The sequence below is a fragment of the Ovis aries genome, chromosome 2 (assembly GCF_016772045.2).
Source record: "Ovis aries strain OAR_USU_Benz2616 breed Rambouillet chromosome 2, ARS-UI_Ramb_v3.0, whole genome shotgun sequence".
Lineage (NCBI taxonomy): Eukaryota > Metazoa > Chordata > Mammalia > Artiodactyla > Bovidae > Ovis > Ovis aries.
In genome coordinates this window covers 238,620,442-238,637,888 of record NC_056055.1, presented here as the reverse complement: position 1 = coordinate 238,637,888, position 17,447 = coordinate 238,620,442, and the positions used below count along the sequence as shown (strand labels likewise).

Here is a 17,447-nt window from a genome sequence, read left to right as displayed (position 1 = left end):
TCTGTACCGTGGCTTGGAGCTGTGCTTGTGGTCCTTCCACGCGTGCTTCAGCAGATCTGTTGCCCTTCCGGCCCACTCTCCCAGGCCCTCACTGCTTCCGTGTCTCCCCTTGGTGCTCACCCACCGTTTTGTCCCTTTCAGCAGGCTCCCACCCTCTGCTCCTTGCCTTTGGCCAGGTTCACAGGGGATCCTGGGGAGCCCTGTCCAGGCTGCCGTGATCGCTGCCTGGATCATGACCCGCCTTTAGCCAACCGTTCTTTTGCTTTTAATTTTCAGATATACCTGGATTCCATTCCTGGCTCTCCTTTCCGGCTGTGCCAACTTAAGCAAGTAAATCTACTTCTCTGCGCCCCAGTTCCCTCACCTGTTAAATAAGAGTGACAGAGCTGTCTTCAGCTTGTTGTGAGAAGTTAAAGGTTGTTAGAAGGTAGGTGTGGCCAGTGCCCCAAAGAGACTCATCTGAAGGAGCAGATTGGTTAAATAATTATGATCCAAACTCTGTCCTCATTTCTTGGAGAGGATGATTCCTTTAGGATTGAGAGAGGGATCCGAGGTAGTGTACCAATGGAGGCGACTTTGGATAGAAGTTCTTGCAGTAGGATAGGGCTGGTGTGGGATGGAGATGCACTGGTATGGAGAGAAGAGTGAGCAGTCTAAGAGTGTGAGAAGGGAGGGTGTGACCGATAAGATGAACCCAGAAGTTGTGTCAGTACCAGACCCTGGAGGTCTTTTTGAAAAGATCATGAGTGGTCGAATCATTTTTTTTGAGTTAATGATCCAGGACACTGCATACCTCCTATAGCCTTTGTTTTTCTGATCTCCACTCCAGGCCTTTCCCATAGATCAACCCAATAGCAGCACCGATGTGCTGATACCATTCTGTTTCCTGTTTGTTTGTGTTTTCCGCTTCTTGTTGTGAGTACTTTTCCGAGCTCCTTCTCAGTCTCCCTCCCCAGCAGAGCTGACAGCTGCAGGTCATTCTGATGAGCTGACGGGGAAATATGCCTTTGGCGGGACAGGGCCCCAGACCCAGTGAACCAGTGCCAACCTGGCCAAGGGTTATGAGCTGTTTACTGGAACGAATGGGTCCCTGGTGTATCCCACACTCCTTAACCCATCCAGCTCTGCCACCTTAATACCCCTTCTTGATCGGTTCCTGCACACTTCACACTTGACAAAAACCACTCAGTCTCTCCTCCCTGTTTGTCCCCCAGTCTTCTTGGTAAGTGGAAGTCTACCATCTACCTAGTTACTTACGCCAAAGGCTAGGAGTCCTTGTGTTGGACCAAGTTCATAGGGGGATTAAAGGGGCCCTGCCCAGGATCCCCTGGATTTTTTAGGATGAAATAGTCAATCTGGTTCCTCCCCCACCCTCATTCCCTACATCTAATCCACTGGCAAAGCAAGCCTATCTCCTAAATTGTGTATTTTTCTTTGTTGCCTCAGACCAAATCATGTCACCAGCTTCTCTCATTTGGATGCTTGCAATTGCCTCCTCTTCCATTCCCTTCCAGAACAATTGTTAATGAGATAGTCTTCTTAAGGCTTGTCTGTTTTCCCTACTAGGCCTTGTACGACCCAGCCCCTGCTCCCCATGTGCCTCTGATCCATCACTGTCCAGCTGCAGCCCTGCTGGCCTCCCCAGGTTCCTGAGCACGTCACATGCTTTTGTCCAGGCCTTCCCCTGCTGGCTTTCTCTGCGTAGTATTTCAAGTCTTAGCCCAGATGTCACCTATCTGACCTATATCTCCTCCCCTATCCCAGTTACTCTCTTTTTTTGTGTGTGTGATAAACTATACATAACAAAATTTACCATTGTAGCCTTTTTTAACTGTACATGGTTCAGTGGCATTAAATACATTTACATTGTTGTGTCCCTAGCATATTCCTACTATATCACCTTGCCTATTCATCACACCACACTATCTGTAATAATACTCTCTCTGCGTGTGTATGTATTTCTGTCTGTAAGCTCCATGAGAGCAGGGAGAAGGTTAGTTGCCTTTTTCCTTGCTACCCCTGGTCCAGAGCCAAGCAGTGGTAATAAGCATTCATGGAAGGATTGAGTCCATGCTGCTACGTACCATGTGCTTGGCACTGTAAAACCCTTCACAGACATTTCATTCCGTCTGGACAGCGGCCCTCGAAGTGGTCATTACATCCCTTTACATGAGGATACACACAATTCAGAGAGGCTAGAACAGCCAGAGAGGCCAAACATGGTCGCACAAGCAGGGTTGAGCAAACCACAGCTCTTATCCCTGATGCAAAGAACTGACTTGTTGGAAAAGACCCTCATGCTAGGAAAGACTGAGGGCAGGAGAAGGGGATGACAAAGAATGAGATGGTTGGATGGCATCACTGACTCGATGGACATGAGTTTGAGTAAGCTCTGGGAGTTGGTGATGGACAGGGAAGCCTGGCATGCTGCAGTCCATGGGGTCACAAAGAGTTGGACACAACTGCGCAACTGAACTGATCCCAGTGAAGGCGCATTTCTAGTGAGGGAAGAGGGGTCTCAGAGGCTGGTTGGAGGGGAGGAGTGCCACCCTGGGAGAATAAAAGTTGGGTGAAACACAGAACTGCCACCTCAACAAAGTCAAAACTGGGCCAGTCTCAGCCTGTAGAAGCTCAGCCTGCAGAGGCTCAGCCCACACAGCCGTGGGGCATTCTAGGCCTTTGGCTGCTTCCTTGTCTTCGGCACTTTGTTCTCCTCCCCCAGGTCAGCCAGCAGAAATGTGCCTGGAGGTTCCAGGCCGTTGACCTCATGTACATATACCTCGGAACAGGGAGCTAGAGAGGCTCCAGAGAAGGGTTCTTAGAATTCTCTTGCCATTTATAGCCTTGGTTAAAGTCTTTATCCCTTTTCTATAAAATGGAGGAAAGGTGGTTAGATTAGATTAGCTGTGCCTAAGCATTACCTGGAACAGACCCTAGATGTTTAAACACCAGCATTGATTTATTGAGCCCTTACCCTACCGTGTAATTGTATGTGTGCATGCTAAGTCGCTTCAGTCATGTCTGACTCTTTGCGACCCTATGGACTGTAGCCTGCCAGGCTCCTCTGTCCATGGGATTCTCCAGGCCAGAATACTGGAGTGGGTTGCCACGCTGTCCTCCAGGTGATCTTCCTGACCTAGAGATCAAACCACCCTGTAATTACTTTTACAGTATTAGCTCATTTAGTCATAGTCATAACAATGTGTAGATACTATTGTTGTTCAGTTGCTCAGTCATGTCTCTTTGCAGCCCCATGGACTGCAGCACGCCAGGCTCCTCTGTCCTCCACTATCTCTTGGACTTTGCTGAAATTCATGTCCTTTGAGTCAGTGACACCACCCTTATGGCAGAAAGCGAAGAAGAACTAAAGAACCTCTTGATGAAAGTGAAAGAGGAGAGTGAAAAAGTTGGCTTAAAGCTCAACATTCAGAAAAACTAAGATCATGGCATTTGGTCCCATCACTTCATGGCAAATAGATGTGGAAACAGTGGCAGACTTTATTTTTGGGGGCTCCAAAATCATTGCAGATGGTGACTGCAGCCATGAAATTAAAAGACACTCCTTGGAAGAAAAGTTATGACCAACCTAGACAGCATATTAAAAAGCAGAGACATTACTTTGCCAACAAAGGTCCGTCTAGTCAAGGCTATGGTTTTTCCAGTAGTCACATATGGATTGAGAGTTGGACTGTAAAGAAAGCTGATCGCCGAAGAGTTGATACTTTTGAACTGTGGTGTTGGAGATGACTCTTGAGAGTCCCTTAGACTGCAAGGAGATCCAGCCAGTCCATCCTAAAGGAAATCAGTCCTGAATATTCATTGGGAGGACTGATGTTAAAGCTGAAACTCTTAATACTTTGGCCACCTGATGTGAAGAGCTGACTCATTTGAAAAGACCCTGGTGCTGGGAAAGACTGTACACTGGGAAAGATTGTATGCGGGAGGAGAAGGGGATGACAGAGGGTGAGATGGTTGGTTGGATGGCATCACTGACTTGATGGACGTGAGTTTGAGTAAGCTCCAGGAGTTGGTGATAGACAGGGAAGCCTGGCGTGCTGCAGTCCATGGGGTTGTAAAGAGTTGGACACAGCTGAGCGACTGAATTGAACTGAGTCAGTGATGCTATCTAACCATCTCATCCTCTGCCACCCCCTTCTCCTTTTACTTTCAATCTTTCTCAGCATCAGGATCTTTTATTTCATGGCAGCACTCACCATCCATAGCGATTTTGAGTAATTACTATCCCCATTTTACTGAGGAGGAAACTGAATGGTGAAGAGACTAAGTAACTTTGTCCAAGGTCAAACAGCCAGAAAGTAGCTGAGTACATAGCCTGGCTCCTCTTAACCACTACTTGCTCTACCGCTTTTGCATCTGGATAGCTGCAAATTGCCTGGGCCCTGCTCTCTATTCCAGAGGGATCACAGAGTTTGGGAGCCTTAAGGCTTAGACAGCCGTCTTTCATAACCTTAAAAACCAGGGCTCAATAAAGGTTTATTTCAGAAACTGCTTATGTGGAGGAAAAAGGGCTTTTGACCCAATTTGGGCTGGGTTGAAATTGAGACACTAGGGCAGAGTGTCTGTTCTCAGTGGCCTTGAGAAGGCAACAGCAGTTAGTTGAAGTAAGGAGGCAGTCAGCACTGACGGCTCAGCTGCCCTGGATCGTGCGAGCTGCCACAACCCTTCATGTCACCCAGAGGTGATTTCCTTTCCCGCTTTGTAATACCGGGTGTTTCTGTTAGTATGAGTGTATATACAGTGTTTATCTCTTGTTGGATGGGTTTAAAGGAAAGCCAGATTCCTCCTAGGAGTGGTGGCATTTTGGATCAAAGGGCACAAAATGGTTTTTTTTTTTAATTTATTTAAATTTTGGCTATGCTGGGTTTTCATTACTGCTTACAGGCTTTCTCTAGTTGCAGTGAGTCTGGGCTACGCTGTTGCGCTGCATGGGCTTATTGCAGTGGCTTCTCGTTGTGAGTGTGGGCTGTAGGGCATACAGGCAGAGTAGTTGTGGCGCATGGCTTAGTTGCCTCACAGCATGTGGAGTCTTCCCGGACCGGGGATCGAACCTGTGTCCCCTGCATTGGTAGGTAGATTCCTAACGACTGGACTGAGGTTGAGAAAATGGTGTGGTTTGGTTTTATTTAATGAAAATAACTGTGAATGTGTGTTTGTGTGGTCTGATTATAACAGTAATGTATCACCAGAGTTACTATGGTTATGTTGGGGTTGGGAGTAGTTGTGATGTTCATTGAATGTTCTTCAGTGTTTTAATTATTTATTTTTAATTTTTAAATATAAATTTATTTATTTTAATTGGAGGTTAATTACTTTACATTAATTTTTTAATAATAAAATTTAAAAATACATGTCATGCTGTTTGTATCTTAGATTAAGATATAAAGAAGTAAAATTTGTCCATAATCACATTTGCCGGAGGTTACCATTATTAATATTGAATGTATTTCCTTCCACATATTTTTATATATGTATGCTTTTTCTTTTCCACAAGTAGGATGATGGCCTGTTTTTCAATCTGCTTATGTTACTTGGCAATGATTCAGTAAATAAATCTCTGAAAACATCACTTTTAATGGCTTCATACTGTTTTATTATCAGTATGCCACGTATTGTTTAGCCAATCCCCTACTCCTAAGTACATGGGTTGCTCCATTTTTTGTTGTTTTTGTTTTTTTAATGTTACGAAGAATACAGTAGAGAATATTAGTGGAACTTAATCTTTGGGTTTATTTATTATTTGGTTCTTCTCAGGTAAATTCCGAGAAGTGGAATTGCTAGGCATTTCTTTTCACTTTTTTTAGGGTGTTTGATAAATATTGCCTGAATAGAGCCATTTCTGACATGGAGTCTTTGCCTGGGTTTTTCAGGACAGGAAGATGCCACCCAAGCGTGTAGCTAAGAGAAGGTCTCCCCCAGAAGATGCCCTCCCCAAAAGCAAGAAGGTGAAAGGTAAGTTGGCCCTCAGTATGGATGGCCTCTTGGCATCCCCAGAATCTGGTACCAGGCTCCTTCCTCCCTGAGATTTGAAGCCAAGGGGCCAGGAAGCCCAGGAACTCCACCCAGCTGGAGGGTCTCCTGTAGCTCACTGATTCCCACCCTCTGGGAATGATAAAGGGGCAGAGACTTGCTTAAAAGCCCTCAGATACAGGTGAAAAACTAGACCCTACGGCTTTGCCCTAGGCAGTAATGCCTAGTTAAGACCATTGACCTCCAGACTGGTTCACATCCTCGCTCTGCCACTTTCTAGCTGTATAGCTGTGGCAGATCGCTAACCTCACTGAACTTAGACTACCCCGTTCATAAAACGGGCAACCTCACCGGGCTGCCATGGGGAAAATGAGCTCATTTCCTGGTTAGCACTTGAGAGAAGTGCGTTTGGTCTCCTCCCTGCGGGGACCCTAGAGGGAGTCAGGGAGGAGAGCCCCCCCAGTCTGGGAGGGTGGGGGGAGTGTGGACCCACACTCAGACAGTGTCTGTCTTTTGCAGACCCTCGTAACCAGGCAGTGAGGGCCGTTGCCTCCCGCCGTGTTCCAGGCGCCCGCTCCTGCCAAGGTGCCTGTGGGCTGTGCCCTCCTGACCAGAAGGCCCGACCAGGTGGCTGCCTGCCCAGAGTGCCCTCTGCGCAGCCGCAGCAGTCCTGGCAGCCGTGGCCACACCCCCGGGGGGAGGGGCTGGACGCCATTGGCTCTCCGGGGCCTTGGCGGCCCCACCCCCCATTGCCCAGCAGATGGCCTAGCGCAGCACTCTGATTGGCGCTTACCTCTTTGCAAATGCCTGTGCGGTCTCTTACTCCTCCCTTTCCTCTTCGGCTGCGTATCTGCTCCCCAAAAGAAGTGGAGAGGGGGTCAGTGTGCCCATGTCCAGTGGTTAAGTCACAGCCTGAGGATGGAGACTAGGGACTATGCTCTGACCGTGTAGGCCTCCTCGATTTGGTTTCGCTGCAAACTTTACTCGTTATTAGCTCTTATGACACTCTCTGAGGCTCTGTTCTCCTTTTCTATACAATGGGAGCCTGAAATGGAAGACCTATAGCATAATGTGGGGGGCTGCAAGTCAATTTAACATTCATAGAATAAGCAGTGTTAGATGTTGTTATGCCCTCTCTGTTAGTTGGTTCCTGACCAAGAACACCCAATCAGAAAAGCTATCTTGTGCCCCATTTCTCCTCCCCACCTGAATTTTCTTCTCTGTATCAAGTATATTATTGCCATTTCCTTCCACTCACATTAATAATGTGCTTAGGTGGGCACTTTCCTGGTAGTCCAGTGGCTAAGACTCCGTGCTCCATTCCTGATCAGGGAACTAGATCCCACAGGCCATAACTAAGGAGCCTGCGTGTTGCACTAGGACTGAGCATAGCCAAATAAATAAGTAAATACAGATTTTAAAAAAAAAAATGTGCTGGAGTTTTTTGGTTTTTAATTTAAAATTAAAATTCTTTTCATGTGAGTCATATTTTAAAGTCTTCATTGAATTAGTTTCAGCATTGCTTGTTTTGTGTTTTGGATTTTTGGGTATGAGGCACGTTGGATCTTAGTTCCCCCTCCAGGGATTGAACCTACACACCCCTCTATTGGAAGGCAAAGTCTTAACCACTGGACCACCAGGGAAGTCCCTAATGTGCTCAGTTTTTAATCTTCACAAACATTGTATGAGATAGGTACTTCTCTTACCCTCGTTTCACAGATGATGATGTTTAGGCTTGGAGAGGTCTGACTAATGTTTTGTGGCTGGGCACGGATTTGAACCCAGGTCTGTGTTATCCCACAGCCTGCGCAGCGACCTCTCCTCTCTCTTGTCATCCTGCACGCTCAGGGGCTATCTTCTTTACCCCTCAGTCTCCCATAGGTCCCACGGCACAGAACCAGGTATGGTGCTGACACTGGGCCAGGGCGACGTGGGCCAGCTGGGGCTGGGCGAGAATGTGATGGAGAGGAAGAAGCCGGCCCTAGTGTCCATTCCAGAAGACATCGTGCAGGCTGAGGCTGGGGGCATGCACACTGTGTGCCTAAGCAAAAGTGGCCAGGTAGGTCAGGGTGGCACCAGATGGGACAGGACCTGGGACTGGGGTCCTTGGGGAAGGAGCTCTGAACCATATGCACTACCCTGTAGAGATGAAGCTGGCTAGATAAGCAGGGAGTGGCCTAGACTAGAACATACTGAGAGGACAGACCTCGCACTAACGGGGGGCATCCTCTGCACAGGTCTACTCCTTCGGCTGCAATGACGAGGGTGCTCTGGGAAGGGATACATCAGTGGAGGGCTCAGAGATGGTCCCTGGGAAAGTGGACCTGCAAGAGAAGGTGGTACAGGTGTCAGCAGGAGACAGTCACACAGCAGCCCTCACCGAGGATGGCCGTGTCTTCCTCTGGGGCTCCTTCCGGGTAAGACTGGGTCTGGAGGATGGCTGTGGAGCTGTGAGCAGAATTAAGTACAGCTGGTGGGGCCCCATCTCCATGCCCATGTTGTACTTGTGGAGAGATTGAGACCCTGGGAAGAGCTTGGACCCAGACCCAGATTTCTGGTTCTTCATCAGGCCTGTGCACACTACTGACTGCCCCTGTGAATCTGATGTTATGATTTTGTGTGTCATGGAAAAGGAGTGGCTCAGGGATACCTTTGGTCTCGGCTGAGCCAAGAAGCCTGCTGACCCATCTCCTCCCTTTTAACCTCCCCCCTCCCCATCCCAGTCTCCTTCCACACTTCTCCTAGGCATATCTCAGAATTTTCAAGACTGGAGAGTGTGGTTTAAATAGCAGATTCAGCATTAAAATTGTTTTGGCACTTTGTTATTCAGTTTATTTTGAAATGTCAGAAATAAAGGAATCTGATATTTCCTCATTGGAGCTCTTTTAACACTTTTTGATGGAGAATTTCAAACATGTAAGAGTAATCAGAATGCTATTTTGAACTTTTATTTACTTGCCTGAACAATTATCAGCTTATGACCAAACTTGTTCGACTTTTACTTCCTTCCATTCCCCAACTCCTTTATTATATTTTAATGCAAATCACAGAGCACATATGATTTCACTCATGAGTATTTCACTGTGTGGCCTGGCTCCTGTCCACCTCTCTATCCTCACCTGGCACCAGTGCCCTTCACCACATAGCTCTGGGGGTGCCTACAAAGCTGGATCTGGCTGGTATGAGACAGGCAGAGCTGGCTGAAAACTGACCCGCCCCTCCCTTCCAGGACAATAATGGTGTGATCGGGCTCTTGGAACCCATGAAAAAGAGCATGGTGCCCGTGCAGGTGCAGCTGAGTATGCCCGTCATGAAGGTGGCCTCAGGTGAGTCTGGGTTCTCACTCTGGGCAGGAGTTGGGAGGACCTTTTTCTGGGTCTGGCCCAGCCTTGGGCCTTACAGACAAGCCCTGCATCCCCTGCTTTCCTCTCACCCTCAGGAAACGACCACTTGGTGATGCTGACAGTTGATGGCGACCTCTATACTTTGGGCTCCGGGGAGCAGGGCCAACTGGGCCGCGTACCTGAATTATTTGCCAATCGTGGTGGCCGTCAGGGCCTTGGTAGGTGTTTGTTTGTTTGTTTTTAATTTATTTTTGTCTGTGCTAGGTCTTGATTGCCACATGGGCTTTTCTCTACTTGTGGCAAGCGGGGGCCACTCTCTAGTCGTGGTACCCAGCTTCTCATTACAGTGGCTTCTCTCGTTGCAGAGCACAGGGTCTAGGGCACACAGGCTTCAGTAGTCATAGCTCATGGGCTCAGTGGCTCCCAGGCTCTAGACCACAGGCTCAATAGTTGTGGCTCATGAGCTTACAGCCTGTGGGATCTTTTGAATCCAAGCTTCCTGTACTGGCAGGCAGATTCTTTACCACTGAGCCACCAGGGAAGCCCCTTGGTAGGTGTTTTGATGATTTAGTTTCAGTTTAGGTTCAAAGGATTTGTTAACAAAAGAAACCACTCATCACACACAAACAAAATGCTGTTGGTTTCACCTGTGTGTCATAAGATTTCATCTGACCTCAGGGCGTTGGCTAGACTTCCAGGGGCTTAAGAAATTCCAAGACCCACTCCCTTTCTTAAGTGCCACTTGACTTACTGGTAACAGTTGGTGTGTTCACAAGTAGGCATGTAGTCCAAGCAGGGTCCAGGCAAGGTCAGATGTCAGTCAGAGGCCTGCTCTCCTGCTTCTGAAGCCTGAACAAGACTACCTCCATTTTAATTTCCCTGACAGTAGGTAGCTTAGGTTCCTGTGGTGGGACAAGTTGGCAAGCCACCCCCTGCTGAAGGTCAAAGGCAGAAGGGATTCTCTTGTGTTCAGGCTTGCATCGGGTGGACCTGCAGTGATAGTTAAGGAATCCCCAGACTACCTCAGAGTTGAATCTTGGCTCTACCCCTTCCTGGCCATGGGCCCCCAGACAGTTTCCTCATCTCTAAACTACCTGCCTCACTGGGTTGTTGTGAAGTGAACAGAGTTCATATAGAAGGCTGTCTGACACACAGCAAGTTCCGTATAAATGCTGCCTCTGTGGCTTGGGGGTCTGAGTGAGGCACCTGGCCTCTGTTTGCCTCAGTCTCCTCTTCTGTATTCTACGGAAAAGAGTCCCTGCGTAGGCTCCCTGTGAGGGCTTCAGCAGTAAAGGAGACACAGTGGGGCAGAGAGGAGAGGCCGTGTGTGTGCCGCTGGCCCTGACCTTCTCTCTGCCTGCAGAACGACTCCTGGTCCCCAAGTGTGTGATGCTGAAATCCAGGGGAAGCCGGGGCCATGTCAGATTCCAGGATGCCTTCTGCGGTGCCTACTTCACCTTCGCCATCTCCTCCGAGGGCCATGTATATGGCTTCGGCCTCTCCAACTACCATCAACTTGGTGAGCCCCAAGCCCATCATCCAGCGTAGCCCAGAGCGACTTGGGTTGCAGTCCTGCCTCCACCACTCATTCATTGTGCCCCCTCTGTACGGGGCTCACCTAACCTCTCAGAGCCTCAGTTGTTGTTGTTTTGAATATTTCTTTATTTATTTTTGGTTGTGCTGAGTCTTCGTTGCTGCACTGCGGCTTTCTGTAGTTGTGATGAGTGGATATGATGAGGGAAGGGATGAAGAAGGCAATTCCTTGGACAGTGTCACCCCTGACAGCCCCATCCTGACCTTCCCCCCGCCCCTCCCAGGAACCCAAGGCACAGAATCCTGTTTTATACCTCAGAACCTAACATCCTTCAAGAACTCCACCAAGTCCTGGGTAGGCTTCTCTGGGGGCCAGCACCACACAGTCTGCATGGATTCAGAAGGTAGGGGGTCTAGACCTATCTCTGGGGTGGGGGTGGAGTGTTCCCTGGACACAGGCCTGGCCCTACTCTGTAAACAACAGTGCTTGAAACCTGGGCCTGCTCCATGGATTGGGCTAACTGTGGGTCCATGAGGGTCACCCCACCTGCCAGCACCTGGGAGTTCAGTGGGGGCCTGCTATTCTTCGTCTTTCTCCTTCCTCCCACAGGAAAAGCATACAGCCTGGGCCGGGCTGAGTATGGGCGGCTGGGCCTTGGGGAAGGTGCTGAGGAGAAGAGCGTACCCACCCTGATTTCCAGGCTGCCCACGGTCTCCTCAGTGGCTTGTGGTGCCTCCGTAGGGTATGCTGTGACCAAGGATGGTGAGTGGGACTGCCCACAGTCAGTCCAGTTGGGGTCTGGGGGTCATGATTCTTACCAGAGTGCCTAGCAGGTTCTGTTGCCCACCATTCTGTGGAACTGAGATGTGGAGAGCAGTATTTGTGATGACGTTATTTTTGTCCTGATTGTTAGAAGTTCTGGCTTCGATGACATAAAGTGGGTAAACACATCATTAAAATTATTTTAATGTGTTTGAGCCAAGGGGATATATCAATTACTGAGGCCCAGATAGGCAAGGCTTCCCAGGTGGCCCAGTGATAAAGAATCTACCTGCCAGTGCAGGAGATACAGGAGTCGTGGGTTTGATCCCTGGGTTGGGAAGATCCCCTGGAGGAGGAAATGGCAATGTACTCCAGTATTCTTGCCTGGAAAATCCCATGGACAGAGGAGCCTGGCGGTCACAGTCCATGGAGTCACGAAGAGTCAGATACAGCTGAACACACAGGGAAGGACAGGGAGAAGGACTGAAACCCTGGTCTCCAGACTCCTAACACAGGCATGCCTTTACATTTATACCTCGGTGACCCTTTTTTATACAAACTAGTAACTGCCGGCTTCCCAGGGAGTTGTACTTAAAATATCATCAGGAGAAAGAAAGCTCAGTAGTTGGGGTCCTGGCAGGCACAGCAGAGGATGGTGTGGACAAGTGGTCGCCAAAGCCTGAGGGAGCAGACTTGGAGGCCTTGAGAAAGCAGGCTGGCAGAGGTGCTTGATCCGGGACTGTCTGGAAAGAGTTCCTGAGGAAGTGGGGTGTACTGCACCTTGAAGGTTTAGTCCTTGATGGTAAGAAAAGGAGAACATCCAGAATAGTCTCAAAGGCAGGTGGTTCAGGGAATGGAGGTGATGTAGGGGTTTGGGGAATGACCCACCAGTCATTGTCAGGCCTTGAAAGCTCTGCCTGGGAGCAGGGAGAAGTCTTTGTCAATGCATAAGGGCTGCGGTCTCTGGTTGACAAAGCTCTTTTTTGTCTATCATCTCCTAGCCTCCTCCTAGCTTCTCTGAACTCCCCGGAGGCTGGGACATTGCCAGGCTGCCTCAGGCCAACCCCAGAAGGTACCCCCATGTGCCAGGCTTCTCACCCTGCAGAAAGCTGGGGCTGGGGATCCTCGAGACAGGATCTCCCTTGTTTCTCTCCCCTGTAGGTCGTGTTTTTGCCTGGGGCATGGGCACCAACTACCAACTGGGCACGGGACAGGACGAAGACGCCTGGAGCCCCGTGGAGATGACAGGCAAACAGCTGGAGAACCGTGTGGTCTTAACTGTGTCCAGCGGGGGCCAGCACACAGTCTTACTAGTCAAGGACAAGGAACAGAGCTGGTGAAGCCTCTGAGGGCCTGGTTCCTGGCCCCCACAACCTCCCTCTTGGAACAGGGAAGCCGTGATGACTACGTGTTCCAGCAGGCCTCTCCCAGCCCTGAGTACTCTGTCACCTCCTGCCTTTTCCTCATCAGCAGAACAGAACCCTTCTCCCTTTTGTGTCCCCTTCTTTTCTGGAATCATCCTGGGACTTACAGGATGAGGGTGGGATAGATGGAAGAGAGGGGAGGGGTTTTTATCAGAAGGAACATTGCTCATCCCACAGCCATATGGTCAGACCTTCCCCCTCATCCCTACTTCCCATGGTACTGGCTGACCCTGGTTTTGCCTCTCCAAAACCAAAACTTCCTCCCCTGCGTGTTTGGTGCCCATATACGCTGAGAAGTCGGGCTCCATCAAGCCCCGCTCTAGTCCTGTGCCACTCTTCCCGTCCTTCACAACCCACAGGCGGACACATGGTACAGTCGTCAGACCCAGCTGTCATGGACTTATGCCTGGGGGAAACTGGAGAAGGGGCAGGGCTACCCAGCCGTGGGCAACCCCAGGCCAAATATTTGGCCCTGAACAGGTGCCCATGGGGCAAGAAGAAAAACAGGGCTCCTCCGCTTGATCAAGAAAAAAGCTAATCCGCCTTTCTCCCAGAAGCACAAAGCATTCTGTCCTTCAGGCCTTGTCTGTAGTCTCCCCCATTCATCCTGCCTCACCTGCAGCCAAGGGCCTGAAATCCGGAAAGGCAGCTGTGCCTGCAGGGCAGGACTTTCGGGGAAAGGGAAAGGAGGGCTTTATAAACAAACAGCAATATTGAGAGTGAAAGGAGGGAGGGGAAGAGGGTTGGAGGAGTAGAGTCTGGTCCCCAGAAAGGGAAACAGCAGCTTGTACAGTGGCTGAAAAAACAGGAAAGGGTTTTGATTTTCTTTTTTTTTTAATGTAAAGTATTTTGGAGGGGAGAGTGAAGTCTTTTAATACTTTGAATAAATTTAGAGTTTTATAAAACAGGCCACTTATTTTCTACACACTCCCTGCTTTTTTAAGGGAGCACCTGCTGTGTTGGGAAGGGCAGAATGACCCCATGCCTGTAGACCTGGGGAAGACTAGGACTTCAGTGATGTCAAGAAGTCCTGGTATGTGCCAGCTGTTCATTTTTTGTTATTTGTTGTTTTGTTTTTGTTTTTTGTATGGAACAATGTCTGTTCTAGACAAATCAAAATGAGTCGATTGGTTTTTGTTAGATATTTATGTTTCAAGAATCACTGGATTTTTACAAAATTATATTGTACAGTATGTGAGACATGGAATGGATCTTTTTAATATCCTAATTTGAAACCAAGATTTTTGAGTACAATACATCTCTAGAAATACACTAAGTTTAATGATGTATCATTTCAAAAGCTAGTGTAACTGAATAAAAATGATTAATTGCACAGTAACAACTTATGCATAATGATGTAGATTTTCACAGGCATTTGAGCAACCAAATCACATAAAGCTGACCTGTCCAGTATGGTGGTCAGTAGCTACTTGTGGCTATTTAGATTTAATTTAAATTTGTAAAAGTGTAAAATGAACTTCCTCAATTTTACTAGCCACATTGCAAGTCCTCAGTAGTCAAAAGCAGCTAGTGCCTATGGTTTGGGGGCTATGCAAATACCAAAATTTATAGAACATTTCTATAATTGCAGAAAGTCACAGTGGACAATGCTAATATAGGAAATCTATATATGTACAGCAGGGAAGTTTTATTAATACCAGGAGGATTCTTGATGTCAGCTATTCTTGGAAAAATGAATATGATATGAAATAACTTAAAATGTTTTCTGTGATTGTTTTTTCCTCAAACTTTTAGTTTCAATGCAGGTCCTATCCTGATTAGAAATTGACTTCTTAGAAGGGAAAAAATCACAACTTTCGACTTTAATATTTTCATTGTAAAGAGGCAGAGTGTGTCTGCTCTTCCCTCCCCTGCCCCCCAGAAAAGTCCATTAGATTTATTGAAGCTTTCCCTTTTGACATACAGCAGATTGAAAGTACTCTCTCCTTAAAAACAACTCTTGTGGGTTGAGACTTAAATGGGCCAGGCACTGTACTGAGCACGTTGCATACAATAAGAGCTCATTTCATCCTCACATCAGCCTTGTGAAGTTGGAATTGCTGTCCCTCAGGAAAATGTCCCTGGGAGTTCAAGAGACTAATTGGAGATCTAGCTGCCTTTCTTTTCCTTGTATTGTAGTGGAAGTCACTCAGTCTCCGACTCTTTGCAACCCCACAGGCAATACAGTCTATGGGATTCTCCAGGCCAGAATACTGGAGTGGGTAGCCTTTCCCTTCTCCAGGGGATCTTCCCAACCCAGGGATCAAACCCAGTTTTCCCACATTGCAGGTGGATTCTTTATCAGCTGAGCCACAAGGGAAGCCCAAGAATACTGGAGTGGGTAGCCTATCCCTTCTGCATCAGATCTTCCCAACCCAGGAATTGAGCTGGGGTATCCTGCATTGCAGGTGGATGCTTTATCAACTGAGCTATCAGGGAAGCCCTGATATGTATTGTATGTAACAGTTATAAAGCTCTCTGTAGGTGCTTTATGTATATTAGAAAAGTATCAGGCACAAAGTAAAGGCCCCACAAGCCTTTGCTATTACAACTGTTGCACATTTCAAAACTCCTCGTGGTTCATAATTGCCTTGTTTTTCACATGCTCACTTTTTTGGTATAAATATTGTTCAATAATTCAATGTCATAGTCTATCGGAAGTGTCAATCTCTCTTTTTTTTTTTTGAATCTCCTTTTTTACGTTCAAACATGTCAAGTACTCTTAAGTTTTACCTTTTCCCCTATCCTCCTCCAACCTGGATTGGTTACCCCAAAACAAATATAATCACCACATATGGCTCAGCTGTAAATACTATTTACAGTCATAATAATGTAGCTGTTCAATGGTTTAACAAATTGTAATCAGAAGACAGAAAAGTGTATGTCTGAGGGGACGTCCCTGAAATATCTGAAACTACAAATGAATAGAAATTATATTATTGAGGGCTTCCCTGGTGGCTCAGTGGTAAAGAACCTGCCTGCCAATGCAGGAGACACCGGTTTGATCCCTCATATTGCAGAGCAACTAAGCCCCCACCACAACTATCAGGCCTGTGCTCTAGAGTCTAGTGGCCCCAACTACTGAAGCCCTCGTGCCCCAGGTAGGGCCTGTGCTCCACAGCAAGAGAAGCTGCCACAGGGAGAAGCCTGTGTGCTGCAACTAGAGCGTAGCCTCCACTCCGCAACTAGAGGAAAGCCGGCGCAGCACTGAGGACCCAGGACAATCAAAAATCAAATCATCTTTGAAAGTACATTATTCAGAAATACACATATTTTAGGGAAAAGGTTGGGATAAGGGATAGGTAGGGTAAGGGACAGCTGTCTATTTGACATAAAATTAATTTTTTTTCCGTTGTCTCAGTTCAGTCGCTCAGTTGTGTCTGACTGCAACCGTATGGACTGCAGCACACCAGGCTTCCCTGTCTATTACCAACCCCTGGAGCTTGCTCAAATTCATGTCCATCAAGTCCTTGATGCCATCCAACCATCTCATCCTCTGTCCCCTTCTGCCTTCAAGCTTTCCTAGCATCACGGTCTTTTCCAATGAGTCAGTTCTTTGCATCAGGTGCATCAGTCCTTGCAATGAATATTCAGGACTGATTTCCTTTAGGACTGACTGGTTTGATCTTGCCGTCCAAGGGACTCTTAAGAGTCTTCTCCAGCACCACAGTTCAAAAGCATTGATTCTTCGGCACTTAGCCTTATGGTCCAACTCATCCATACATGACTACTGGAAAAACCAGAGTTTTAACTATATGGACCTTTGTTGGTGAAATTAAAAGACACTTGCTCCTTGGAAGAAAAGCTATGACCAACCTAGACAGCATATTAAAAAGCAGAGACATTACTTTGCCAACAAAGATGTCTAACATATCCCCAACATTCTCGTGGAAATTTGATTAGAAACAGCAAAGAAGGAATCCTATCTGATAAAACTTAACATTCTAAATTAAAAATGAATATGTAAAAATTTTCCACATGTAAAATGAAATTTAAAAATAGTAAGCAAAAAGCACAGGGTTTGGCAGATAGTACTATTTATCAGTTATAATTCAAAGGCCTCCAACTGCCGTGTTGGAGGACTTATTAGAAGCCAGGCATTAGGCCAAATGTTTTTCCAACTTGTCATTTTCTCCTCACAACAAACACAGTTTGGGACTTCGCGGGTGGGCCAGTGGTGAAGACGATTCCAATGCAGGGGCCATGGGTCTGATCCCTGGTCTGGGAATTGAGATCCCACATGCCACACTGCTTGCCCAAGCAAAACATGGCACAAGGTGAAGTGAAGTGAAGTCTCAAGTCGGGTCCGACTCTTTGCGACCCCATAGACTATAGCCTACCAGGCTCCTCAGTCCGTGGGATTTTCCAGGCAAGAGTACTGGAGTGGGTTGCCAC

The 17,447-nt window shown here is 47.6% G+C and overlaps 1 protein-coding gene across 17 annotated transcripts in view; it reads left to right on the top strand.

Moving 5' to 3' along the window:
- RCC1 (regulator of chromosome condensation 1) overlaps positions 1 to 14,772 on the top strand; it is a 31,352-nt gene extending 16,580 nt beyond the window's left edge. For 4 of the 17 annotated variants that reach the window (XM_060410628.1, XM_042245057.2, XM_042245055.1 and 1 more), the window contains 11 exons: positions 277 to 427; positions 5,889 to 5,970; positions 6,508 to 6,615; positions 7,860 to 8,047; positions 8,226 to 8,405; positions 9,218 to 9,314; positions 9,428 to 9,550; positions 10,696 to 10,851; positions 11,150 to 11,269; positions 11,476 to 11,628; positions 12,790 to 14,772. In XM_060410628.1, coding sequence (XP_060266611.1) covers positions 5,898 to 5,970; positions 6,508 to 6,615; positions 7,860 to 8,047; positions 8,226 to 8,405; positions 9,218 to 9,314; positions 9,428 to 9,550; positions 10,696 to 10,851; positions 11,150 to 11,269; positions 11,476 to 11,628; positions 12,790 to 12,968 — 1,377 coding nt within the window. In that variant the 5' untranslated portion in view covers positions 277 to 427; positions 5,889 to 5,897 and the 3' untranslated portion in view covers positions 12,969 to 14,772. Of the gene's footprint in view, positions 1 to 276; positions 5,087 to 5,888; positions 5,971 to 6,507; positions 6,616 to 7,859; positions 8,048 to 8,225; positions 8,406 to 9,217; positions 9,315 to 9,427; positions 9,551 to 10,695; positions 10,852 to 11,149; positions 11,270 to 11,475; positions 11,629 to 12,789 lie in introns of those variants that run through there. The other 13 variants (XM_042245054.2, XM_042245060.2, XM_042245053.2 and 10 more) reach the window with 13 other exon arrangements.
- Positions 14,773 to 17,447: the final 2,675 nt, after the last annotated feature.